Raw genomic sequence first — 24,154 nt, 5'->3', positions numbered from 1 at the left:
TGTCGTCTTAACATTCGAAACACCTGAACGGGGTTGGCTGACATACTGTAATGGCCAGCCAATGCAGAACCCTGCCGAATGCCCTGGATCTGGCATGAATGAGCCGGAATGCACCTGAGTGCCCCCACAATGTCCTACATGAGAGCCAGATGTCTCAAATGGCCCCCTCAGTGCAGCACAGATGAGGAGGGGACCACCTGCCTGGACGCACTCTGTGGTGAGCCCACATTGACCATAACAGCAGATAGTATTGAAAGAGAGAGAGAGAGGTGGTGTCCTCTGAATGTGTGTGAATGAGTGGGCCCCTTAATAACGCCGGCAGACATAACTGCAGCAATCATGCTTGACGTTATAGATCAGGAGAGCAGAAACATTGCCAACCAAACAAAAACACTAAAACAACCATGGAAAAAGCAAAGTGGACAGTTTGCCAAACACACAACAGCCATCTTGCTTCTCCCCTAATCTGTAATGGAAACCCAGCTATTTATTGTGATAATCACATAAAAATTTATACCAGTATGACTGTGGATGGTATAATATGGCACAGCCCACCCTACAGTATGGAGTTTCAGTGTTTTCCTTTATAGTACTTAAGAAACATCAGAAATATTTTTTTAATAGTTCGCACAAAAAAAACAAAAAAACAATGCTAAATAATCATCAGTCAGTCATCATGATGTCTTATCCGCAGCGCTCTGGTTCGCCCTGCAGGGCTGAGGCTGCTCAAATGACACACAGCTGAGTTTTTTTTTTTCCCTGTTTTGCTCCAGATGAGTGAAAACAACCAGCTACCACTTTTCTTAGTCATAACCCGCTTTAAAGTAATTTTCAGATGAACACATAAACAGTCATGGAAATATTGTGGAACTCTGAATTGTGGTCTTTTGCTTTGCGTGCACGCTCATTTTAGGCTTGATGAATTAAACAGCCATAGACAGCGATGTGACGTGTTACTTTGTAACACATTATTCTCATCACTTTACATTTAATGCAGTAATGTAGCATGTTGCTGTTGCAAATTCAGTAATCATGCTACAGTTCTTTAGACTGCACACAAAAATGACTAATTTCCCTTGAACACAGCATAAACAGCAGCTCATAATGACACTGGAGGATGGGACAACTTTGTGAGTGTAAATTGCAGTGGAATATTCCCCATAGTCATAGTGTGGGGAGACACCCAGGATATGACACCAGTCTATTGCAGAAAATTAAAATGATTTTCTAAAACAATGCAATTATTAAAGGGGTCATGATGTGCAAATACAGTTTTTATTTTTAATATTTCCAGTAGGGATGGGGGTGTCAGCGTCTGAGTTTTGTTAGTTTTGTATTATTTGAGTTTTGGTATGTTTATTCTATTGTTGGGATTTTTCTGCTTGGTCTGTCTGTCTCTGTTTCTCTTGTCTCTCTCTTGGTTCTTGGTGATGGATGTTTCTTTCTCTCTCTGGCCACGCCCTGCTTCTGGTCCTTTCCATGTGCACCTGTTCCTGATTTACTGATTACCACCTGGGAGTTATAAGCTCACTGGGTGGTTTTGTTCCTCGCCAGTTTGCCTTTCCTTGTGCCTTCATTCCAGCTCTGTACCTGCATTGTTGTTCCTACCTGCCTCATAGTGTGTACCTGACCTCCTGCCTGTTGCCTTGACCTCGCCATTTGATGATTGGCCTGATGATTTCTGTATTGTTGCTTTTGTTGGACTGCCTACTCATGTACGAGACCACTGCTATCCACTTCAGTAAAGTCGAGTGAAAATCAGAGCTGTCTGCTGGAGCCGTGCATTTGTGTCCTTCAATTCCTGAGCATCCTGTCTGTTAGGGGGATAAATTTATTCTTAAATGCATCATGATGTGGACAATTCTGAATCAGTTCACAAATGTAAATAATCGCTTTTATAAATGTGAATTGTGGGGATAGGAACGTAGCTGCTGGCCACTGTTGACAAGCACGTTTCACGTTTCTCTCTGCTTTAACTCTAGTACTTTTCTGGTCCAGAAATGTCCTTTTAATTTCAGTACTTTTACCATTCAGCAGCACTCTGTCTGTCTGGGGGAGATGGCAAGGACCAGACTCAGGTGGTGCACTCCGTAATCATACAGAAAAACCATCTGTTTTTGGACTATATGTGGCACACCACAGAATAGGAAGCATCTAGCAACAAGGTCACACTACATCTGAAGACAGGTTTTAGCTTCAAATTCTAAAACACAAACCAGTTATGCAATGGAGCACTTATTTGCGCTACTAAAGAAAATCTCCAGTTTTTTATTCAACCTCTGTCAGCATGCGAAAGGTTCAACTGAAAGCTCATTCTGTTGTTTCATAAAGGGCCGAGTATCATTGCTGTCATTTATGGGCATTTTACCTAAAAACGTCATTGTGGTGCACCATGTTGGAGCACACTGGGGGCAGTTTATCCTGCTGAACCCAAACTGCAATTTAAAGGAAAATTCACATGCACAAGATGAGAACAGATGCTGTGTGCCATGAGTGCAGCACAGCCAGTGTACATGTGCCCATGCATCATGATGAGGTGCACATGAATGTTTTACTTTTCCTGCAGTGGTAACAATCCAGACACCAAGTCAACCATATACGCGAGCTCACTTCCACAGGTGGTGTTAGTGGGTGGGATCAGTGAGTGAGAGCCACGTAGGTGCAAACATGGATGAACTTTTAAAGAATGAATTTATTATGTATCAATACAAGTAGCTTGCTTTGAAACGAAACAAGTAGTCACTGTGAGAACGAAAAAATCCTGTATTAAATGTATCAAGATACATCGATAATTATTTTATAATCAAATCACAGCCCTCATAATCTGGGCACCTCACGATTCCTCCACCTCCTTAATCTCCAAAGTCCCTGCTGTTTTGCTCAGGCAAATGTTACATGATACACTCCCCTCACATCCACAGAAGCCTATAATTCTTTCACGGTTGTCTTGGTGGCTTCCCTCAACACTCTTTTTCCAGCACTGCCTACCTGACACAGATTTATAGTTCTTTACCACACTGTATTTCTTAAAGGACATGTTGCACATTTTTTAATGTCCCAGTTAGCAACACAACATCAAAATACTCATGATTGTAAGTCTATCCATGCACATGCGCTAATAATTACTGGTCTCTGATGTTTTTTTATTGCTCTCCCTGAGCGAGGTAACAGGTGCATTTCCAGAAAATGTCTCACTCTGCCATTCTCTGCAGTTCTTGTTCTGTGACGTACAACCTCCCAGTCACAATCAGGGAGAGCACCACTTTCAGTACTATCAAAGGACAGTTGACTTGGTTTTTGGCAATTCAGACATCAATCAATCAATCAATTTTTTTATATAGCGCAAAATCACAACAAACAGTTGCCCCAAGGCGCTTTATATTGTAAGGCAAGGCCATACAATAATTATGTAAAACCCCAACGGTCAAAACGACCCCCTGTGAGCAAGCACTTGGCTACAGTGGGAAGGAAAAACTCCCTTTTAACAGGAAGAAACCTCCAGCAGAACCAGGCTCAGGGAGGGGCAGTCTTCTGCTGGGACTGGTTGGGGCTGAGGGAGAGAACCAGGAAAAAGACATGCTGTGGAGGGGAGCAGAGATCCATCACTAATGATTAATTTTACATAATTATTGTACGGCCTTGCCTTACAATATAAAGCGCCTTGGGGCAACTGTTTGTTGTGATTTGGCGCTATATAAAAAAATTGATTGATTGATTGAAATGCAGAGTGGTGCATACAGAGCAAAAAGAGAAAGAAACAGTGCATCATGGGAACCCCCCAGCAGTCTACGTCTATAGCAGCATAACTAAGGGATGGTTCAGGGTCACCTGATCCAGCCCTAACTATAAGCTTTAGCAAAAGAAAGTTTTAAGCCTAATCTTAAAAGTAGAGAGGGTGTCTGTCTCCCTGATCTGAATTGGGAGCTGGTTCCACAGGAGAGGAGCCTGAAAGCTGAAGGCTCTGCCTCCCATTCTACTCTTACAAACCCTAGGAACTACAAGTAAGCCTGCAGTCTGAGAGCGAAGCGCTCTATTGGGGTGATATGGTACTACGAGGTCCCTAAGATAAGATGGGACCTGATTATTCAAAACCTTATAAGTAAGAAGAAGAATTTTAAATTCTATTCTAGAATTAACAGGAAGCCAATGAAGAAAGGCCAATATGGGTGAGATATGCTCTCTCCTTCTAGTCCCCGTCAGTACTCTAGCTGCAGCATTTTGAATTAACTGAAGGCTTTTTAGGGAACTTTTAGGACAACCTGATAATAATGAATTACAATAGTCCAGCCTAGAGGAAATAAATGTTGGGAAAGTGTCAGTACACGGACCCACAACAGGGGGCGCAATGAACGGACAATGGAGAAAGTCAAATAACAAGGCTTTACTGTTGTGAACGTGCACAACGAATACCACCAATCACGAAATGGACAACAGTCAATTCACAAAAGTGTCGTGTGGGCAGGCTCGAAGATAGGAGACGCCTCTCCAAGGTAAGACCCGAACCACACGGCTTTCTCCGCCACAGGACCCCGGAAATACTGGAGCCGCCAAGTCCCGAACTCCCAGGTGGCCACTGCCTCCGCGTGTCGGACCTGGTACTGCTGGCGAGGAACAAAGAACAGTTAGATGGGGGCGCGTTTGCACCCAAGACTCCGAACAGCAGGGAAGTTACCTCCACCTCTCGTTGGAACAGTAATCCACAAGCTATACACTAATCCAAAAGGATACACTCCGTCAGCTTTGATACGTTACCTCGTAGGTAGAAACGATATCTCGGCAATGAGGTGGAGGTGCCGTCCTGCTGATATACCCCACAGATGATTGCCGTCAGCTGTCTCAGGTGATGGGTGACAGCTGTCACCGTAGCTGCTCACGTGAGGCGGCGGCGCCCTCTGGTGCCTGGAGCCCGCACTCCAGGCAGGGCGCCCTCTGGTGGTGGTGGGCCAGCAGTACCTCCTCTTCAGCGGCCCACACAACAATAAATGCATGAATTAGTTTTTCAGCATCACTCTGAGACAAGACCTTTCTGATTTTAGAGATATTGCGTAAATGCAAAAAAGCAGTCCTACATATTTGTTTAATATGCGCTTTGAATGACATATCCTGATCAAAAATGACTCCAAGATTTCTCACAGTATTACTAGAGGTCAGGGTAATGTCATCCAGAGTAAGGATCTGGTTAGACACCATGTTTCTAAGATTTGTGGGGCCAAGTACAATAACTTCAGTTTTATCTGAGTTTAAAAGCAGGAAATTAGAGGTCATCCATGTCTTTATGTCTGTAAGACAATCCTGCAGTTTAGCTAATTGGTGTGTGTCCTCTGGCTTCATGGATAGATAAAGCTGGGTATCATCTGCGTAACAATGAAAATTTAAGCAATACCGTCTAATAATACTACCTAAGGGAAGCATGTATAAAGTGAATAAAATTGGTCCTAGCACAGAACCTTGTGGAACTCCATAATTAACCTTAGTCTGTGAAGAAGATTCCCCATTTACATGAACAAATTGTAATCTATTAGACAAATATGATTTAAACCACCGCAGCGCAGTGCCTTTAATACCTATGGCATGCTCTAATCTCTGTAATAAAATTTTATGGTCAACAGTATCAAAAGACATGCAACCATCTGTAGCCTAAAACAGAATTCAACTGTGGAGGCACCGCTCGAGTTACTTTTTCAGTTATATGTACACAATGCCTTTGTGTATTTTATTTTATTAAATGGTTTAGTAGTCTTTACACAATAAATTTGTGTATGACACCCTGTGCAATATTTTCACTTGTGCATGTGCAAATGAGTGCATTTGTCAGGATCTGCTCCAGCCTGGGATTCATGTCTGGGTTTTCCCCTTATTTGGTCTAGTCTTCCACTGAGGGTTTTCCAGTTTTACTTTTCATATTATTATATGTTGTCATGTAAGTCTTGGTTTGGTTCTGTTCATTTCTGTACTTTGTGTAATGCTTCTGTTACTGGTTTTATTCTGTGTATCATTTATTTATGGTTTAGTCATTCATTGCATTACCTAGTCCCTGGTTTTCATTTGTTCATCATTTATTTCCTATTCTGTCAATAGGTTGTTTTGTCTTGTTGTGTATTCACTTTCCTGTGTCACATCCTGTCTTTTTAGTTATTATCACTGGTTTTCCACTCCTCAACTCACCACCTTAGTTTTAGTTTCGCCCCCTCTGTTTTGTTCGTGTTTATTATGGTTAGTCAAGCACGTCACATTTTGCAGCATTGGTTTTTCTGTCAATTAATTATCTTGCCCCAGTTCACTTTGCTTTTGCCTTACTGCACTCTCTTGCGCTTACCTTTGTCTTCCCTGGTCACGCCCCCTTCCAGCACTCTCTGCACACCTGTTCCTCATTTCACACTCTGATTCTTCCACTAGTATTTAAGCCCTCACAGTCTCACAGTCCCCCACCAGATTGTTCCATTTTGCACTTTCCAGCCTCACGCATTTGTCCTGTTTAGCCTTGTAGTATTTCCGGCCTTGCCTGTATAATCGACCTCCGCCTCGTCTGATCCCTGAACTCTGCTTGTTTTTGACTTTGCCTCTGCCTCAGCCCTGTGAACTCCTGTCACCGTGTATTTGGAACTGTGCTTGTTTTTTGTACTCTGCCTCAGGTTGCTACCTGCCTGTACCTCCACTACATTGACTGATTTCCTGTGTACTGAACCTATAGCCTGCTTACCAGATAAAGCTATTTTTTTTAATCCAACACCTGTGTCTGTGAGTCTGCATTTGCCTCCTCCAACCTTCAGGGTCAAGCCACCACAAACCATGACAGAACAATCTGGCCAATACCAGGATGCAGCGGACTCAGATCCTGAGCTGAACTTAACAAGAATTAAAGAGATCTTCGCTGACATAAGATCTTTTTTCACCTGTTTCCGTCACACTTACACCCCGAGGGAAAAGTTTGACTACCGGGAGCAAGCTTGGGAAGTCATAGAAGCAAATACCTGGCTCTACAGCTTCTTCCTTGACTTAGACGATCTGGACAATTTGTTTACTGCAGAGAGGCTGACTGACTGGGTGAAGCAACCTGAGCTATATCTGCAGTCTACTTGCCCGCCATGCGATGATGACGCATGGCGGGCGAGGGGGTTGACTTAGATGAGGATTCCTTATCTGAGACAGAGGAGTCATCACTCCAACAGATGGCAGAGTTTCTTTTCAAAATACAGGACTTATTTTTTGAGTTCAGAGACAGTTCAGGACAGCGGAACAAGCAGCACATCCTTTCTGCTTTAGAACACCTTCTGCATGCTGCACCCGAAATGGTAACTGCCTTCCCAGAGCTACAACGTATCAAAACTCTGTTTAAGCAAGGTCAGCTTCCTACCTGTGTCGAAGATCCGATGGACTACTTGTTTGAATCTGAGATCTATGATTCCTGTCTGGACACGCCCCGCTTCATCACACTGTCGGCCGAAGCAGTCACGCCTCCTCAGCCATCCACACCTCCCACATTCTGTCTGCCTCCAATTCCTGCTCCACGAAGGCTGTTCATACAGGAACCCACGGAGTTGAATCAATCCATGAAGCCTGAGCTGCGATCATATGCGGCACCAGACCCGGTCCTGCCTCATTTGGCCCCCGTGCCAGCCCCCCAGCAGCACCATGCACTTCTGCACTCGGCAACACCAGTCGTGACATCCCGGGAACCATTGGAGCAGCACACGCCCACAGAAACATTTCTGGAAAACACACTCCTGAAGTAAGCGGAACAGCATGCGTCATCACAGCCCTTCACACCGACACTGATGTCATCCAAGCCCTCGTCATTGGAGTCACCTACGGCACGCACCCTGTTCCTGTCTCATGCAGCAATGGCGCATTCGCCATCACGACCAGCAGCGAAGCCATCTGAAGTGCATGCTACTCCTCAGCCTGCCGTGACTTCATCCAATACCGACGCTGTGCACGTCAGGCCACAATCAATAGCCGTGCACCCCGCTTCGCTGCCAACAGTGCGCGCCTCTCCTCAGTCTGCCACAATGTTGTCTGACACCGATACGGTATGAGCCAGGCCACAGTCTACAGTGGCACGTCCAGCTGCTCTGCTAACAGCGCTGCCTGCCAAGTCAGCCATGGTGAACGCTGCTCCTCAGTTCTCAGCACCATCAGCAGAATCAACAACAGCACGTCCGTCGCAAGAAATCCCCTATTACCTCCGCCACTCATCCATTCTTCCCAACGAGATCTGTTGCAGCCATCATTAGCGGGACAGTGAGTCTTTTGTTTTTTTTCTTCTTGATGTTACTTCCCCATGTTCAGTGTCTGTTAGGATGTCTGTTTAATGTCTTTCTTCAGGACACCACTGAGCCCCTGCATTCCTTTTGTGCTAAGCTATTTTCAGTCTTGTTGTTAGTCTCAATGTCTGTTTTCTTCATGAGTTCCCTCACTATTTGCATATTTTTTGGAAACTGACTAGAATCCTACTTCGTGGTTCACTGAAGTTTTCTTCCTGGGACCATAAGGAGCAAGTGGGCCTGGATAGCCCCCCATGTAAATCTCCTGTTAATCTGTCCGTTTTTTGGACCGCTACTGTTGCAAAGTTAAGCAAGTTTCTCCATGCTGCAAGTTCTGTCTTTGGGCAAATAATGTATTTCTGGTTATGTCAGCTTGGAAGATTGATTAGTGTCTCGTATTTCAGTTCAACCCAGTTCCTGCATAGTTATGTTACCCCGCTGGTGGCAAATATGTCCTTTGTATGGTGGTTCTGGGTACTTACATCTCCCTACTTGGTTCACAGCCCAAATGGGTCATCCCTCCAGGTCCTTTTGCATTGAATATCACTCCCAGTTCCATACTAGAATATTCAATTATTGCTTGCCCTTGACGCAAGTTTGGTTCTTTTTTGTGCTTTTTGCCCTTTATTTGTTTACGTAGCACTACTTTACATTCATATTTTCTCCACATTCCCCGTAAGTTTTCTGTAAGATGGTTGTTTCATTTTTTGTTTGTCCTTATTGTACAGTGTTTCTCCACATGTGGTTCCCTTCTTGGTTCCCTCACTTTCCTAGGTCCGCATAGAATTTTTGTTCAGTGGATTTCCTTTTTATTTCGTTCCTCCGTTCATTTTTTGTCGGAATTTTCACTTTTGGAAATCCTTCAAATTTGTGGTTTTGGTTTTCAAGCATTGTTGTTTTCGGTGATATTTGGGTTCTATTTTTGATGTCTGTCATTTATTTATCTCTTCCTCCGTTCTATTCTTGGTTTGTCTGGTTGTTGCTAGCTGCTCTTTCTTGTTGTATTCCCGGGTTTGTGCAGAAGGTGGCCACACAGGTCCTCCACCCCCTTCGTTCATTGCTCAGGTTTGTTGGTCTCTCCCGTTTGATCATTGCTGTGATGCCAGGGAAGATTTTTCCCACTACATCCTGCCCTGTCCCTGTTTCTGGTTTCGTCTCTGTTCCCATGCGTCCCTCGGGGAAATCTCCTGTCTCACCCTTGCCTCCTGTTGGGCATAATGGTCGCCCTCCTGGCTCTCCCGTGGGCTGCTGTAGACCCCAGGACCAGACTCTTGGGGTTCCTTGGTCCCTAGTTCTGCCCTGTTGTCATCCATTTGGGGGTCTCTCTGGTTTTGGTCAGCCGTTCAGGCTCAGGCACTCTATTCCCCGTGTTGAGGGTTGTTGGTTGTCTATTACTCTATGGCCTCTACTGGTGGTTGGCTCTCACTGCGGTATTGTATCACTTCCTGTTCCGGAGCACAGCGGTGTTTTTCTGTATCTGTTAGCTGTTTAATCTGCGCAGTTAGATTGATCTAGTTATCTAGATTACGATTTGTTTCCCAGTGTAATCTTTACGTGCCTTAACTAAAGCACTCCTTCTGCTGAATCACCTCTAAATTATTTACACATTATTCACTTTGCGTGTTTTTAGGAATCCGCTAGCTTAGCGTAGCTACTAGCTCTTAGCCGATTTAGCATGGTGGCTTCTCCAGTCTCTCCCGCACTTTTCTGCTCTGGGTGTGAAATGTTTAGTTATTCCTCGGCCTCCTTTAGCAGTAACGGTACTTGTAATAAGTGTATCTTATTCGTAGCTTTGGAGGCCAGGCTGGGCGAATTGGAGACTCGGCTCCGCACCGTGGAAAATTCTACAGCTAGCCAGGCCCCTGTAGTCGGTGCGGACCAAGGTAGCTTAGCCGCTGTTAGTTACCCCCTGGCAGATCCCGAGCAGCCGGGAAAGCAGGCTGACTGGGTGACTGTGAGGAGGAAGCGTAGTTCTAAACAGAAGCCCCGTGTACACCGCCAACCTGTTCACATCTCTAACCGTTTTTCCCCACTCGACGACACACCCGCCGAGGATCAAACTCTGGTTATTGGCGACTCTGTTTTGCGAAATGTGAAGTTAGCGACACCAGCAACCATAGTCAATTGTCTTCCGGGGGCCAGAGCAGGCGACATTGAAGGAAATTTGAAACTGCTGGCTAAGGCTAAGCGTAAATTTGGTAAGATTGTAATTCACGTCGGCAGTAATGACACCCGGTTACGCCAATCGGAGGTCACTAAAATTAACATTAAATCGGTGTGTAACTTTGCAAAAACAATGTCGGACTCTGTAGTTTTCTCTGGGCCCCTCCCCAATCAGACCGGGAGTGACATGTTTAGCCGCATGTTCTCCTTGAATTGCTGGCTGTCTGAGTGGTGTCCAAAAAATGAGGTGGGCTTCATAGATAATTGGCAAAGCTTCTGGGGAAAACCTGGTCTTGTTAGGAGAGACGGCATCCATCCCACTTTGGATGGAGCAGCTCTCATTTCTAGAAATCTGGCCAATTTTCTTAAATCCTCCAAACCGTGACTATCCAGGGTTGGGACCAGGAAGCAGAGTTGTAGTCTTACACACCTCTCTGCAGCTTCTCTCCCCCTGCCATCCCCTCATTACCCCATCCCCATAGAGACGGTGCCTGCTCCCAGACTACCAATAACCAGCAAAAATCTATTTAAGCATAAAAATTCAAAAAGAAAAAATAATATAGCACCTTCAACTGCACCACAGACTAAAACAGTTAAATGTGGTCTATTAAACATTAGGTCTCTCTCTTCTACGTCCCTGTTGGTAAATGATATAATAATTGATCAACATATTGATTTATTCTGCCTTACAGAAACCTGGTTACAGCAGGATGAATATGTTAGTTTAAATGAGTCAACACCCCCGAGTCACACTAACTGTCAGAATGCTCGTAGCACGGGCCGGGGCGGAGGATTAGCAGCAATCTTCCATTCCAGCTTATTAATTAATCAAAAACCCAGACAGAGCTTTAATTTATTTGAAAGCTTGACTCTTAGTCTTGTCCATCCAAATTGGAAGTCCCAAAAACCAGTTTTATTTGTTATTATCTATCGTCCACCTGGTCGTTACTGTGAGTTTCTCTGTGAATTTTCAGACCTTTTGTCTGACTTAGTGCTTAGCTCAGATAAGATAATTATAGTGGGCGATTTTAACATCCACACAGATGCTGAGAATGACAGCCTCAACACTGCATTTAATCTATTATTAGACTCTATTGGCTTTGCTCAAAAAGTAAATGAGTCCACCCACCACTTTAATCATATCTTAGATCTTGTTCTGACTTATGGTATGGAAATAGAAGACTTAACAGTATTCCCTGAAAACTCCCTTCTGTCTGATCATTTCTTAATAACATTTACATTTACTCTGATGGACTACCCAGCAATGGGGAATAAGTTTCATTACACTAGAAGTCTTTCAGAAAGCGCTGTAACTAGGTTTAAGGATATGATTCCTTCTTTATGTTCTCTAATGCCATATACCAACACAGTGCAGAGTAGCTACCTAAACTCTGTAAGTGAGATAGAGTATCTCGTCAATAGTTTTACATCCTCATTGAAGACAACTTTGGATGCTGTAGCTCCTCTAAAAAAGAGAGCTTTAAATCAGAAGTGCCTGACTCCGTGGTATAACTCACAAACTCGTAGCTTAAAGCAGATAACCCGTAAGTTGGAGAGGAAATGGCGTCTCACTAACTTAGAAGATCTTCACTTAGCCTGGAAAAAGAGTCTGTTGCTCTATAAAAAAGCCCTCCGTAAAGCTAGGACATCACTAATTGAAGAAAATAAGAACAACCCCAGGTTTCTTTTCAGCACTGTAGCCAGGCTGACAAAGAGTCAGAGCTCTATTGAGCTGAGTATTCCATTAACTTTAACTAGTAATGACTTCATGACTTTCTTTGCTAACAAAATTTTAACTATTACAGAAAAAATTACTCATAACCATCCCAAAGACGTATCGTTATCTTTGGCTGCTTTCAGTGATGCCGGTATTTGGTTAGACTCTTTCTCTCCGATTGTTCTGTCTGAGTTATTTTCATTAGTTACTTCATCCAAACCATCAACATGTTTATTAGACCCCATTCCTACCAGGCTGCTCAAGGAAGCCCTACCATTATTTAATGCTTCGATCTTAAATATGATCAATCTATCTTTGTTAGTTGGCTATGTACCACAGGCTTTTAAGGTGGCAGTAATTAAACCATTACTTAAAAAGCCATCACTTGACCCAGCTATCTTAGCTAATTCTAGGCCAATCTCCAACCTTCCTTTTCTCTCAAAAATTCTTGAAAGGGTAGTTGTAAAACAGCTAACTGATCATCTGCAGAGGAATGGTCTATTTGAAGAGTTTCAGTCAGGTTTTAGAATTCATCATAGTACAGAAACAGCATTAGTGAAGGTTACAAATGATCTTCTTATGGCCTCGGACAGTGGACTCATCTCTGTGCTTGTTCTGTTAGACCTCAGTGCTGCTTTTGATACTGTTGACCATAAAATTTTATTACAGAGATTAGAGCATGCCATAGGTATTAAAGGCACTGCGCTGCGGTGGTTTGAATCATATTTGTCTAATAGATTACAATTTGTTCATGTAAATGGGGAATCTTCTTCACAGACTAAAGTTAATTATGGAGTTCCACAAGGTTCTGTGCTAGGACCAATTTTATTCACTTTATACATGCTTCACTTAGGCAGTATTATTAGACGGTATTGCTTAAATTTTCATTGTTACGCAGATGATACCCAGCTTTATCTATCCATGAAGCCAGAGGACACACACCAATTAGCTAAACTGCAGGATTGTCTTACAGACATAAAGACATGGATGACCTCTAATTTCCTGCTTTTAAACTCAGATAAAACTGAAGTTATTGTACTTGGCCCCACAAATCTTAGAAACATGGTGTCTAACCAGATCCTTACTGTGGATGGCATTACCCTGACCTCTAGTAATACTGTGAGAAATCTTGGAGTCATTTTTGATCAGGATATGTCATTCAAAGCGCATATTAAACAAATATGTAGGACTGCTTTTTTGCATTTACGCAATATCTCTAAAATCAGAAAGGTCTTGTCTCAGAGTGATGCTGAAAAACTAATTCATGCATTTATTTCCTCTAGGCTGGACTATTGTAATTCATTATTATCAGGTTGTCCTAAAAGTTCCCTAAAAAGCCTTCAGTTAATTCAAAATGCTGCAGCTAGAGTACTGACGGGGACTAGAAGGAGAGAGCATATCTCACCCATATTGGCCTCTCTTCATTGGCTTCCTGTTAATTCTAGAATAGAATTTAAAATTCTTCTTCTTACTTATAAGGTTTTGAATAATCAGGTCCCATCTTATCTTAGGGACCTCGTAGTACCATATCACCCCAATAGAGCGCTTCGCTCTCAGACTGCAGGCTTACTTGTAGTTCCTAGGGTTTGTAAGAGTAGAATGGGAGGCAGAGCCTTCAGCTTTCAGGCTCCTTTCCTGTGGAACCAGCTCCCAATTCAGATCAGGGAGACAGACAGAAACGTGTCACAGGACTGCTCATTTATAGAGCAGTTTACTGAAGAAAAATCCTTGAAAATGTTTTTTTTTTTTTACCTCAAAATTTCTGGTAAAAGTTTAGAATATAATTAAATAATAAATAATAATACGTTTAGAATGTAATTAAAATAGCTAAATAAATAAAAAAAAGTTCTTTAGAAACCTTTCTTCATCTGTAAATTAAAACCACCTCTAACCTCAGACATTTATTTTTAGACAAATAAAATAACATGGAAATTTGTACATTTTCTTTAAGTCTGGCAGATTATTTATATCTCATTTCAACCAGAAAAACAGACACTGTACATAAATACAAATTTTTATTATAAATGAAACAGGAGATAATTTAAGAATGACTGCAGTGTGATTGTAAAGTAGGATTTCTGTGACCTAAACCTCATGATGAATTCTTTTTTAAATTGAGTCATTTCAACTTGTAATTACATCAAAATATGTGATTGCCTTTAATGATGTGATCAGGACTGAGTCATTTCTAAAATATGAATTTGACTAGTGATTGTGAATGTTTTCAAATTGTGCACAATAAGTGGAGAGCTTCTACCTGTGCAAATGTCTTTTGACTTTGATTTGTGGACATTTTTAATGATTCGTTCATTTATTGTTAAAATATAAAATGAAACAGCTTTTTAAAAAATAATAAAATTGTTGCTGTTGAAAGAGCCTTTTATTTAGAAGCAGATGATGTTCTGCTGGATTCTCGGGACCAGATGAAGGTCTCTTCTGCAGTTTTGAACTCTGGTGGTGTTACTGAAGAGCAGAGATGTTTTCTTCCAACTGGACTTCATGGTGTTCAGCTCATCAATGGAAGTTTTTGAAGCGCAATTTAGGTTGTCTGCACCGCAAATGTTCCTAATTGGGACAAATAAAAAATATTTCTTAAAATATAAAGAAATATTACAGTTCATATATATATATATATATATATATATATATATATATATATATATATATATATATATATATAATATTTATTTATTTAACAAAATGGAAAAACGCCTGAAAAAGATGAAGCTATTTAACGTTGAGCTTTTGTGGTCTCCGAAAAAAGCTGTAGCTTTATTTGGTAAAAATAAAAAAGACTGAACTATTTACAAATTAAAGTGTTCACTCAGATCAACTGTGCTAAAAGGCTAAGCTAATGTTAACGGATCAATAAACCTTCACAGCAGTGCAGTAAATGTCATGTTTTACTTTTATATTATTCTCACCTCAATAAAGCTACAGAACTAAACTCCGTTGGGCAAACTGGGACTTCGCATATATCCAAAAAGTGGGAGATGTTGGACTGAGTGGGTTTGCTCCATCACCACGGCTGCCTGCCTCGCTCTGCCCAAGAATACTGCCTGAACCCCGGCTTCTCCTTGCAGGTCGGCCCGTTGTCGTGGTTTGATCAATATCCCACCAAGTCATCAGTCCTCCCTCGGTCGGTGTCACTCCGAAAAGTACCTGAAAAAAAGCTTCTCCCAGCAGGGTGATGGGAGAATCATTCAATTGCTGTTTTTTAAAGCTTTTTGTGGTTCTACATATACAAATGCAAGGTGGCGATCGCTTTGACTTTTTTTGGGTCGTGAAAACAGCCAGAGTGTGACGTATTTGTAATCTCCACCCTCCTTGCCGCTTCTGACGCAAAGCGTCTGACGTCACGATGCGTTGGGAAGCTTTGATGCATCGGGCTGACTCTTCCAGTGTGAAAGGCCCATTAGTCTGTTTCTATGTTACTGGGACTATGGATGGAAATTAGCATCCTGATATAATCCGTCATATTTACATGTAACAGTGTTCATCAATATGCACTGTCCCATTTCAAATAAACATACATATTAGGAAAACAGAAACATCCGATGGCTGACAGACAGGGCAAAACAAAAACGGTTATGACCAATAATAGGGCTTCAACAAACGATTATTTGGATCATCGATGAATCTGATGGCTGATGGGGTTTCGACACGATTTATTGGATTAGCGGGGAATTTTTTAAAAATGTGCCAGGGAAACAATTTTTCTATCCTTCCATCACTTTAAACATTATTTGAAAACTTAAAATACTTGAAAATCAACAAATTGTCAAATGTCCCTTGGCTGTTGAAATAAAAAATAATAAAGAATAAAACAGTTCATAATAAAAAACAAAAATAATTATTTCCAATGACATTACTTTGTCAAAGTGCTGAGTTGCCTGCCATAAAACAACATTGAAACATACACGTTATAAAATATATGGTGAAGAAAGAGGTATTTTGTAAACTATGTGGTCATTTCACAATGACACACATGACTCATGTCTCTTTCTCTAAAATTGTATTGTAGCATTATCAGTTATTATTACTATTATTATTGTTGCTATTATTAATATATAACTAAAAATAAATTAAAAAATATTATAATTTGTAATACATTTAACTCTTTTACGACAACAAACGCTGAGCCATTAATTATTATACAGAAAACAAATGCACAAACATGCTGAAATGCCAGCAGCTTAATGCTAACTTTAACATTGAACATGCCATAGACATGCTAATGCATTAACATTGGCGTTAGCATAAAATACATCTATCAACTATTTCAGAAGACCATAACAGGTCAGTTTAACAAAAAAGGTAAATATTCCTGACAGACATATGCTCTTTAGGGTTTTAGTGGAGAAAAATTAAGATAAAGCGAAATAAAACAAATGAAACCAATAAAGCAGCAGCTCGAAGCACTCCTTCATTGGTTCAAGATTCAGAGCAAAGCTTGGTTGATTATATTGAAGAAATGAAACATTTGCAGTAAAACAAAGTTATTTAGCAACTAATCGATGACTAAATTAGTTGACGACGATTTTAGTAATCGATTTTAATCGATTCACTCGATTAGTTGTTTCAGCTCTAACTAATAACAAAGCTTCAGAACTTTTATTTGAAAGTGATGGCTCGGATTTACAGAGGAGACGACACACTGTACCCCACAACTCAGCTTTTTCCAAGTCTGTCGGTTTTTGGAACTTAAAGTGTTGTGACGTTGCTGTTTGTGTCTCAGGATGCTGATTTAACTGCTGCTGTGATCATGGACGTGGACGGTCTCCACCATGCTGTTTTTACCCACTGTCTGGACAGACAGATGTATGTCTCATATTGCAAACATTCAGAAGACACTCTTTCCAGAAGTTAATCGCCACGCTATAGTGCCACAATCGTGACAGAACTTGAGCTGAAGTCAGAGTTGTTATCGGACATTATGTGTGTGAGCGATCAGAACCTGAGGGCAAGTGGACCTGGACATTATTCTCTTGTTAATACCTGAGGACTAGTGGAACTTGAAAATGATCTCTGGCTGTCGATCCGAGTGAGGACTAGTGGCCCTCCTTGGCTGGCGATTGTGATGCATACATGGAGGCTTCTTTGATGTTGTGGACTTTTATTTGTTGAAATTTTTACAACTGGGTGAGTGGCATGTTCATTTTTTTCATCTTTTGCTTTGTGTTCCTTTCAGTGGAGCTTTCAATAAAAATACAATTTTTATTTTACTTTGAGAGAGTCTGTGGGAATGGATCTGGGTGTGTGTGTGTGTGTGTGCAGCACGCTGTTTTAACGTGCGTTAAAAAAGCTGACATATGGGTTAAAATGCTGCTGCGCTGTTTTAACCCACGTCAGCTGTTTTTTTGCCTTTGTACATACAACCCCTGGCAAAAATTATGGAATCACCGGCCTCGGAAGATGTTCATTCAGTTGTTTAATTTTGTAGAAAAAAATCAGATCACAGACATGACACAAAACTAAAGTCATTTCAAATGGCAACTTTCTGGCTTTAAGAAACACTATAAGAAATCAAGAAAAAAATATTATGGCAGTCAGTAACGGTTACTTTTTTAGACCAAGCAGAGGAAAAAAATATGGAATCATTCAATTCTGAGGAAAAAATTATGGAATCACCCTGTAAATTTTCATCCCCAAAACTAACACCTGCATCAAATCAGATCTGCTCGTTGACATTGACCCTGTGCCATGACATTGACCCTGTGTGTCTTTTTGCAAGGAATGTTTTCGCAGTTTTTGCTCTATGGCAAGATGCATTATCATCTTGAAAAATGATTTCATCATCCCCAAACATCCTTTCAATTGTCCAAAATATCAATGTAAACTTGTGCATTTATTGATGATGTAATGACAGCCATCTCCCCAGTGCCTTTACCTGACATGCAGCCCCATATCATCAATGACTGTGGAAATTTACATGTTGTCTTCAGGCAGTCATCTTTATAAATCTCATTGGAACGGCACCAAACAAAAGTTCCAGCATCATCACCTTGCCCAATGCAGATTCGAGATTCATCACTGAATATGACTTTCATCCAGTCATCCACAGTCCACGATTGCTTTTCCTTAGCCCATTGTAACCTTGTTTTTTTCTGTTTAGGTGTTAATGATGGCTTTTCTGTATGTAAATCCCATTTCCTTTAGGCGGTTTCTTACAGTTCGGTCACAGACGTTGACTCCAGTTTCCTCCCATTCGTTCCTCATTTGTTTTGTTGTGCATTTTTCGATTTTTGAGACATATTGCTTTAAGTTTTCTGTCTTGATGCTTTGATGTCTTCCTTGGTCTACCAGTATGTTTGCCTTTAACAACCTTCCCATGTTGTTTGTATTTGGTCCAGAGTTTAGACACAGCTGACTGTGAACAACCAACATCTTTTGCAACATTGCGTGATGATTTACCCTCTTTTAAGAGTTTGATAATCCTCTCCTTTGTTTCAATTGACATCTCTCGTGTTGGAGCCATGATTCATGTCAGTCCACTTGGTGCAACAGCTCTCCAAGGTGTGTTCACTCCTTTTTAGATGCAGACTAACGAGCAGATTTGATTTGATGCAGGTGTTAGTTTTGGGGATGAAAATTTACAGGGTGATTCCATAATGTTTTCCTCAGAATTGAGTGATTCCATATTATTTTCCTCTGCTTGGTCTAAAAAAGTAACCGTTACTGACTGCCACAATCTTTTTTTCTTGATTTCTTATAGTGTTTCTTAAATCCAGAAAGTTGCCATTTGAAATGACTTTAGTTTTGTGTCATGTCTGTGATCTGCTTTTGTTCTACAAAATTAAACAACTGAATGAACATCCTCCGAGGCCGGTGATTCCAGAATTTTTGCCAGGGGTTGTAGATGTAGAATGTCTCTGTGACATTGTTTTTCACAGGCAACATGATGACACAGATACACACACACACACACACACACACACACACACATATATATATATATATATATATATATATATATATATATATATATATATATATATATATATATATATATATATATATATATATATATATATTCACTTAAGTGTTTGTTTTGATATTAACAAGCTGTGTTTATGACTAATGGCTGTGCATGTGCACTAAACCTTCTCAGGGTTGCTGCTTTTTATCACTTAAAAACAGATATCACTTAATAACGAGTCATCATAACATGACATCACACTTGTGTAAGCTTTGGAATTAATTAATCCGTACCTCAGTTCTTAATGTTAGCAGCTGCATTCCACTGAAGCTTGCGCTGGGACATTTCTAATAGCTACATCACTGCTGTCGGAAACACGAGTATTCATGAGGACTTTGTTTTCAGAAGTCTCCGTAGCTGTTTGTTGTTAATGCCATATACTTTGAAACCGGTCATGGAAGTGCACAAAGTCATTCCGGTGGATCATCGGATGGTCGGTGCAACATGTCTTTTAATGACTAACGTGAAAGTATTTATCCCTTGACTTGTCTAAAGAAAACTGGCTGTAATATTGATGATTCTGACCTTATGTTTACAATAAGTAGCCCCCTGCCTAGTTTTTTTTTTGGAATGTGTTTCAGGCCTTAAATGCAGGAATGTTCATATTAACAAATGAAAAGAAGGTGACCACATCAACATGAAATATCTCTGCTTCTTGCTGTCTGCAATGAAATAAAAGTTAAAGTAAAATCTAAGAATCACAGTTTTTATTTTTTTTATTTTCCTTATTGTCCCAACTTTTTCTGACTTGCGGTAGTAGTTATGGGGCCTGTTGTTCCTTAATGCAGTATTTTTGTCAAACTCCTTGAATTAAAGCTCAGTGTTTACATTATGCGCACATGTTGGTTGTTTCATTTCTGTGCTGCAGCACACACGCAAAAATGAAATCACTTATGGATCTGACTGTCCGTGACTTTTTGGCAGCGTCAAGATGTCAAGTGAGGTGCAGCCAAGGCGGGGCGACAGCCCCAACACCAGTGGGGGAAGTTCGGACGCTGAGCAGAGGGAAGCGGCTCCGCCCCAGCAGCCGGGTCCCGAGCAGCGGGACCAGTCCCAGCCCAAGAAGAAGGAGGCCAAAATATCCAGCAAGACTGCTGCCAAGCTCTCCACCAGCGCCAAACGGTACAGTCCATCCGCGCTAAGTCCCTGTGCGCATTCTGTCTTCTGCTGCCGTCATGGCTGTGATTGGTTTAGATGCTGAGGTGATAATCTGTGTCTCCATCGTGGTTGTTCTTTTTAAATTTGCCCGTTTATTTCTCCATCTTTGCTGCTAAACAGTAGCTGCTGTGTTGTTTGGTGACTGATCAGATGTCAGCTGATTTCTATTTTCTGTGGCTGATGAGCTTTTATGGAAAACCTGCCTGAACTCAGCTGTGTCTTCATTTCCAGACAAACCAGACCCACCAAGGACACTCAAATGAAGGTGGCTGTTTTAGTGATGAGCTCATGGTTTATCTTATAATCATGATCTTTGTGGAATGACTTCTTGTCAACTGGTTACTTATGGAGATGAGGATAGAGGAGTATCACTTGCATTTTGATGTAGTGTTGGTTCCATCATTTTTTGGACATATGGTGCGTTTCTCTGAACGTGATTGATCCAGCACAAAAGAAGCAGCTGAAACAGAAAACAGAAACAAATGAAAGCATACTGTACAGATGTGGGGTTTGACATCATTGGTTTTTGCAGTGTTGAACTGACAGATTAACATAATAGCATTACAAAATAAATAAATCATTACCTATGCTATGCCACGATGAACTCAAATATGTTTTGCTTGGATGCTAAAAGTTATGAGCCACTTATTTCCTCAGCAATCATGCATTTACTGGACCTCATGGATCAGGCTACACTAGCTACTAAACATGCTAATGCCATTAATGTCCAATATTAAATAAGAAAAGAATTTCACACATTGTGAATATCGCAGCTGGGACGTCTTAGGTGATCTATGAGGACATTTCACCACAACAGAAGGCCAGATTATTCCAGGTATTTCTCATAAAATGCTCAAAACAACAGACAGCCCTCCATCACTGCTAGCAGCCACATCAAGCGGACGGTTAGCTAAAGACGCTATGAGAGTGGGAGGTGCTCAGCAGCTGTCACTCTAAGCAACCACACCCCCAATTATGTATGACTTTATGGCTTAAAACATCTTAAACTAAGAATTTCAATTTCAATATATTTTCATTTATATTCTGCCAAATCACACAAAGTTTCCTCAGTGCGCTTCACACAAAGTAAGGTCTACCCTTACTAACCCCTAGAGCAAGAACGCAGGCGACAGCGGTAAGAAAAAACTCCCTCTGATGATTTGAGGAAGAAACCTCAACCTCTACTTGGAAATGTTTATGTATCCATCTCCTAAGGCCTGGTTCACACGGCAGGATAATTAGGCCGATATCGGACCCGATCTTCCCCTTCTGACATTCTTAAGGACGCCCCGACAATCTGATTTCTGATAAGATAATCTTATCAGAAATTCCTGCTGTGTGTGATGGGTTCAGAGCACTCTGATCTGCTCAGAAGGACATCAGGAGCGCTCTGATCGCAAATCGGGGATATTCAACATGTTGGATTTTTTTGGCCCGATATCGCAGTATGTGTTGTTTCCTCCGGCCACAAACGAGCATGCAGCCTGCTGAATGTGACGTGCAGCCAATCAGAAAGCGAGGTGATGGACGTACGGAGAGGAAAATAAAATCAAAACAGCTGTTCTGACTTACCAGAAAGTCCGGTGGTCGCGTTGTCTCCACTCCTTTAAAGAACACCTTTTCTTTTTCTTTTTGTATTGTTTTTTCCTCTGTTTTAAATAGTCCACAAAGTACCTCCCTTTGGTTACTCTGAAGTCACATTTAATCTCGAGAGATTTTGTGAGATTTCCTGTCTGACCTGAAAATGTTGGTGTGTGAAATCTGTTGGTGTGTGGTGTTGTTGTCCTCACCGTGTGGCTGAACACCACACACTGTATGACCAAACCTGTTAGAGCCATGATTTTTTATCTTCACGTGTGTGGTCTCTCAGGTTTTGGAAACCTAAAGATCATTTTAAAATCCTGTCATGTGAACGAGGCTTAACGTCCCAAGAAAACTGTAAATGTGATGATTTAATCCTTATATTTAGAATAAATCACCCCGTCCCAGCTGTTTTTGGAATGTTTCATACCTGTGAGGAGCAGGTGCGTGCCCTGGGAATAAGGGGCTGGTGCGTGTGTATATTTTGGCCCAATCTGAACTGGCAGGAAAGATCTAAAGAGGAAAGTCACATCCAGATCCATAAACGAAAAACTTTGAATCATCCAGCTCGCTGAAGTACAACAGCCTGAGAAGGAAGAAGAAGATCCCAGACCCACTCCAGATGAAGAAATTTTCACCATCCAGCAAGGAATCACGCTTCAAATGGTTGGTAGGTAGGCTGATTATAAGTTTTTTTTTTTTTTTTGGTCATTGTTATTAGCTGGCCGTCCCATTTTTGGACCCCAGCTCGTGCGAGTTAACGGGGTTGACCTGTATATTTTAAAACCCAAGATTAAGATTATACATCTGAGAATTACAGTTGATGTAAAAAATTCACTTCACTTCTAGCAAGATGGCATAAGGGTTTTTCAAAGTAAAGGTTGAACAAGTGAAGGTGTGAACAAATAGAATCCAAAGCTCTTTCCTTAACATTCCACAAAAAAGAAAAACTCTACTCATTAAAGTGTTTACCTGCACCAAGACTCACCAACGAACAGAGATCAGTTTCAACCTGATTTCCCTCAGAATTTAGTGATAACCTTTTTGTTTTGTTTGATTTTTTTTTTTTTCTTTGCCAGGTTTCCTGAAACTTGTCAAATCACATTTACATAATCTGGCAAAGAGAAGCAGGAGAAAACATTTTCCCTGGGCAGAGGTGACATAATCTCCACCACACAGTACTGATTGTGTGGTACTAAACCCGAGATAATCTGGCAATGCAGATTAGCGCCCGTACAACACCGATATCAGGTAAATATGGCATCTGGCAAGTAGGAGTTGGAGCATTTTCCATCTCTGAGTTCAGCATCAGCAACCAATTGTTACCTCCACCAAGGAGGTTATGTTTTCGGTCACGTTTGTTTATTTGTTGGTTGGTTGGTTGGTTGGCTTGTTAGCAGGATTACTCAAAAAATCCTCAACGGATTTCAATAAAAATTTTACCAGGGGTGTATCTTGGCCTACCTTAGAAGTCATTAAATTTTGGTAATGATCCGGAACACAATTTGGATCCAGTAATTTTTTTTAATGATTCTTTATCATCGCAGGATAGGGCCAATTTCAACATTTTTGCATCTAAATTCATGAAGATGGGTCACAAAGTCTGAACAAAAATTAAGTTATGACACAACAATAATTTAGCATTTGATTCTCCTCATTGAATAAACTTGTTATTAGAAAATAAGTGTAGTTCATGCAGTTTCTCTTTATAAATACATTTGCTGAAGATCCAAGGGTTTTACTCTCTGGGGCCAACGCCGTCATATACGTGAAAGTGAGCAGACGGAGGGACTCTCATACAATCTCACATGCTCAAACAGTGTGTGAGTATCATGATTGCTTGACTAGTTTTCCTGTGAATGTTACTTGATAAGCCTGTGGCAAGCTCTCTCGCTCCGGCATAAAGCACTGTTTACCATGTCAATGGAGCGAGGGGGGAGGGGCCGCTCCTCAAACTGAATGAGCCTCGAAGTGTGAATGTTGCTTTCAGAGCAGGAGAGAACAAACACAGTCAACTTCATAGTAGAAGTTTGTGATGTGACCTTTGTGTAATAGCAGACAGAAATTGCTTTGAGATGAAGACAAGCAAAACACATTGACCATTTTGTATATACTGTTCAAAATGTGCATTTGTGTTTATTGTTTGAACCTTTTTGTTGTGCAGTCTTTCACACAAGAGCCCAGATTACCTTTATAAAGTGTCAAAACAGTTGTTTATTATAGTTTGCTGTGTGTTTTGAATAATTGTGTGTGGAAAATTCTTATTTCTGATTGTAAACCTGTATTACACTT

The 24,154-nt window shown here is 41.1% G+C and overlaps 1 protein-coding gene across 1 annotated transcript in view; it reads left to right on the top strand.

Moving 5' to 3' along the window:
• Window positions 1–24,154, top strand: part of LOC117502058 (ubiquitin-conjugating enzyme E2 E2-like) — a 521,468-nt gene that overhangs the window by 123,368 nt on the left and 373,946 nt on the right. The window contains exon 2 of the mRNA XM_034161048.1: window positions 20,048–20,245. Coding sequence (XP_034016939.1) covers window positions 20,055–20,245 — 191 coding nt within the window. The 5' untranslated portion in view covers window positions 20,048–20,054. The remainder of the gene's footprint in view (window positions 1–20,047; window positions 20,246–24,154) is intronic.

This window comes from Thalassophryne amazonica, chromosome 20 (assembly GCF_902500255.1).
Source record: "Thalassophryne amazonica chromosome 20, fThaAma1.1, whole genome shotgun sequence".
Lineage (NCBI taxonomy): Eukaryota > Metazoa > Chordata > Actinopteri > Batrachoidiformes > Batrachoididae > Thalassophryne > Thalassophryne amazonica.
Note: the sequence above shows the minus strand (reverse complement) of the source record. Positions and strands in the feature narration are given on the sequence as shown.